General features: G+C 37.9%; 1 protein-coding gene across 1 annotated transcript; it reads left to right on the forward strand.

Moving 5' to 3' along the window:
* The first annotated feature begins 3116 nt into the window (after positions 1 to 3116).
* LOC128470375 (nicotinamide N-methyltransferase-like) lies at positions 3117 to 4414 on the forward strand. Its single transcript, XM_053452254.1, has 3 exons — positions 3117 to 3294; positions 3570 to 3777; positions 3851 to 4414. The coding sequence occupies exons 1-3, from the start codon at positions 3147 to 3149 to the stop codon at positions 4284 to 4286; spliced, it is 792 nt and encodes a 263-aa protein (XP_053308229.1). The 5' UTR covers positions 3117 to 3146; the 3' UTR covers positions 4287 to 4414.

Here is a 4414-nt window from a genome sequence, read left to right on the forward strand (position 1 = left end):
AAATTATGTTTTTCAGTGATACGTGGGAAGAAAAGGAAGAAAATCTAAGAAAAAAAATTAAACACATCTTGAAATGTGATTTCACCAAAGAGAACCCTACAGACCCTGTTGTATTACCAAAAGCCGACTGCGTTCTGAGTTTAAATGTGCAGCATATGATTGCCAAAGATCATGAAACCTACATTAACAACATGAAAAAAGTCTCCTGTATGCTAAAGCCAGGGGGTCACCTGCTATTATTTGGTGGGTTTAATTCGAAGTATTTTACTCTTGGTGAGGACAAGTTTCATATTTTAACATCTAATGAAGAATTTATAAGGAAGGCCTTAACAATAGCGGGTTTTGTTATTGAACACCTCGAGGTGCAGGAAAGCCAAATGCGTAATGAGAATGTATATACAGAGCATGTTTTTTTTATTAAGGCTCTTAAAATAAAAGAGGGTGAGGTGTAGATTTCTTATTTTGGTGGGTGGTTGGGGGGTGCAGTTTAAAGCAAATTGTCATTGGGACGGAAAAGGGTTTGTTTTGTGTTACATTTATGTTGTATAAACCATAATACCTCTACTGTGAAGAAAATCAAATCTCCACAATGTAGACAAACAAAATAAATGAACGCAAGCCTGAAGATCACGCTTGGCTTGCAGGCTTGGAACTTACCTTTGATCAAACAGGATAAAACATTCTCTACTTTTGAACACATTTACAACTTGAAGTCCTTTATTTAGTATATATACAGAAATCCATACTATTCAATAGATAGAAAAATGTTTGATTTACACTTTCCTTACCCTGTGAAGAGTTTAATACAATGATTGTCAATGTGCCGGAAGTAAGAAATGAAGGGCGCCTTTAAAATGTGATATTACATTTAATACATAAATAAATGGTTTTGGGAAAATTTGTGTGTGTGTGAGATAATCTATCTGGTTTTACAATTAAATTTGCATAGTAATGTACTACAAATGGTTTGGAATCAAAGGCTCCAACGGGGATGGCATACTCTCCAGTGGGTCAGACAACTGAACCGAAAGAGCTGTATTTTCACATAAATGTATGTACTTTCACATACACTGTTTATCTCCTCTATAACCGGGTTATACAGGAACTCTCTGGAAAGAGGGGTTGGATACAGGGGATTCTGGAATAACTAGTTAGGGGGTGCAAGATTCAGACGTGTCCTTTTTACTGCTATTAAAAAATACATTAAAATAAATACAATGATTGTTTTGTTTTGGGAACAACAAACATAAAACAGACATTTTAACCCCTTCAGTCTCTTATGGACGTACAGGTACGTCCAAAAAATGCATCCCAAGAATCCCTTATGGACGTACCATAAACGTCCTGCCCTTCTTGCAGCGCCAGGGACACATCCCTGCCACACATCCCAGCCAGCATCGCCGGCTTTCTGCTGCCAGATTTGATGCAACAGCTTCCGGAAGGTAAGCCGGAAAACTGTTACATTTTAACCCCTTAATGACAAAGCCCGTACAACGTACGGGCTCAAAATGCATTGTTTTCAATGGCTTTAGGGACGGCCCATTGTCCTTAAGGGGTTAAAATGCCGATCGCGCATTCCCTTCTGGGTTGTGTCACTGCTGATGTCACCGGAAGGTCATCGGAGGGCAGGATATCCCCTGCACGGATATCCGGTCGCTCCGATGAGGCACAGACACTGTGATCTCTATGCAAGTCCCCACAGACTTGCATAGAGATCACAGTGTGATCGGTGCAGAGGGATCGCAGGGAGGAGAGTGGGAAACCATGTTTCTCACCCTCCTCCCATGCTGAAAAACGAAACAGGGAAAAAAAAGGGTTAGTGATTTAAAAAATGTTTTTTTAAAAAAAAACACTAAAATAATACAATAAATAATAATTAAAAAAATAAAAAATATCACTGGCATTTAAAAAAAAATATATATAAAAAAATACAAAAAAATTAAAAATTTTTTAAAAATATATATATAAAAAAGATAATAATGAAAAAAGAAAAAAAAACCTTACATCCCATTGCCCTAACACATCTACCCAGTATAACCCTCCTGCCCCCGTTCAGAACCCCCAAACCTGTTAAGCCATAAGCATAAAAATTCTACGAATAATGTACACCTTATACTATGTTCCCTATAAGTGCTGGGAAAGTATGGAAAATCTATATAAATTAGGTAATTCTGAAATCAGGACAAATCAGGACACCTGAATCTTCAAAACTAAGTGAAAATACTTTCACTGACAAGTTACAATGGAAAAAAGTTGACGAGTAGCAGTCAATAAGAGGGGAAGAAGACGCAGCCCTAAGAAAAGCGGAAAGAGAAGACCCACCAACTGTTTTTCTTGGTGGCTTTAAAACTATTGTTTGCTGCATCAGGTGCCTCCAGGGCCACCGGGAGCAATGGCTAGATGGCAAGATGGCTGGGAAGACATAACTGCTGTAAGGCCCTGTCACAGAGCTAGCTAGTCCGACCGACTACCTAGCACTGACGGTGGTACAGCATAACACCTATCACTATATACCGAGGCACACAATGACAATAATGCAGCATAACCCCTATCACTATATACTGAGGCAAACATTGACGGTGGTACAGCGTAATTCCTATCACTATACATTGAGCCAGACATTGACAATAAGGCAGCATATTCGTATACGTTTTGCTGCCGCCATGTTCTTATGTTCGGTATTGGGGCTAAACAACGAAAACGCTCCCTTCGTGTTCGTTTTCATGTTCGCCCGAATAAGAATGCACAAGACTAATTATAACACACCTATATGAGTGTCTCACCCTTCCCACACTCACAGAGTGTTGCTGAGGGTCTCTCTTTCAATATACATTAAAATTTATGTCTGTCTGTTTCTTATACTTCCTTTCCCATGTCACTGAAAAAGAATACAGGAGGTGATCGCAGCCACGTAACATGTTTCCTGTTCTTCATTTTGAGCACCTGATGCAGTCACAGGTTTGAACCAAACAATGAGTCATAAATATTTATATTTAATATTGATTATAATATTGTTTTTTTCTTTTTTAGTCCCAGTAAGTCCGTGTCATAGGATCCTGGTCATATGCATATCAGTCAACATACAAATCATATTTAAAGTCATATATTGGTTACTGAGTTATACCGCAGCAGAACAGAAGCAGACGATGGATCCCTCTCACAAACACTATCATGTGCACGAGTTTGATACTAAAGAGTTTTTTAACAGATACTTTTCTGCAGCAACTGACAAAGTTTACTGTGATGAAGTTTTGATGTTTCCCATGAAAGAACTACACAAAGCAGTGACTCCAGGTAAGTATATTAATATTTAATTATAATCATTTATATTTTGCTACGTCGGTCTAAAATCTACTTTGCCGGTGAGCAGAGAGAAACACTTTTAACAATCCTACTTGCATTTGATGTTCTGTATTAGGATATATCGACTCGCAACAGTGGTTCTAAATAGAACTCTCCAAAGTGATTAGAGAGTAGCGGATGGCAGAGTGAATGCTCAGGGTCTGTGATTACTCTTCCCATAACTTTATTATTATTTTTTTATTTATTAATGTTACTTTTTTCCGCAGGTGACATTAGAGGAGAAGTTCTGATAGACATGTCTGTTGGTTGCAGCATTCACCACCTGTTGCCAGTTTCTGAGTATTTCAAAGAGATTATTGTTCTAGAATTCAGCGATGCCTGTATCAAGGATCTGGAGAACTGGGTGAAAAAAGGAGACGATGCCTTTGACTTGTCTCATACATCAAAGTTTATGACGGAACTGCAAGGGACAAGGTATTTGTATGACTTTTACTAAAGGGAATCTCTGAGGGATGTTATCTCAGAAAAATGTTATTATGTTTTTCAGTGATACGTGGGAAGAAAAGGAAGAAAATCTAAGAAAAAAAATTAAACACATCTTGAAATGTGATTTCACCAAAGAGAACCCTACAGACCCTGTTGTATTACCAAAAGCTGACTGCGTTCTGAGTTTATACGTGAAAACTATTATCGCCAAAGATCATGAAACCTACATTAACAACCTGAAAAAAGTCTCCCGTATGCTAAAGCCAGGGGGTCACCTGTTATTACTTGGTGGGTTTAATGCGAAGTATTATACTATTGGTAAGGACAAGTTTCATGCTTTAACATATAATGAAGAATTTATAAGGAAGGCCTTAACAATAGCGGGTTTTGTTATTGAACACCTGGAGGTGCAGGAAAGCCAAATGCGTAATGAGAATGCATATGTAGGGCATGTTTTTTTTATTAAGGCTCTTAAAATAAAAGAGGCTGATGTGTAGATTGGTGGGTGGTTGGGGGGTGTAGTTTAAAGCAAATTGTCATTGGTACGGAAAAAGTTTTTTTTTTGTATTACATATATGTTGTATAAACCATAATACCTCTACTGTGAAGAAAATCAAATGATCTC

Source organism: Spea bombifrons, chromosome 12 (genome assembly GCF_027358695.1).
Source record: "Spea bombifrons isolate aSpeBom1 chromosome 12, aSpeBom1.2.pri, whole genome shotgun sequence".
Classification (NCBI taxonomy): domain Eukaryota; kingdom Metazoa; phylum Chordata; class Amphibia; order Anura; family Pelobatidae; genus Spea; species Spea bombifrons.

Bases quoted from the DNA above. Each gene is read 5' to 3' on its own strand.
- LOC128470375 (XM_053452254.1), top strand. From the start codon at position 3,147: ATGGATCCCTCTCACAAACACTATCATGTGCACGAGTTTGATACTAAA. The intron at 3,295-3,569 runs GTAAGTATATTA...TTTTTTCCGCAG, and splicing joins ACACAAAGCAGTGACTCCAG to GTGACATTAGAGGAGAAGTT. The intron at 3,778-3,850 runs GTATTTGTATGA...TATGTTTTTCAG, and splicing joins ACGGAACTGCAAGGGACAAG to TGATACGTGGGAAGAAAAGG.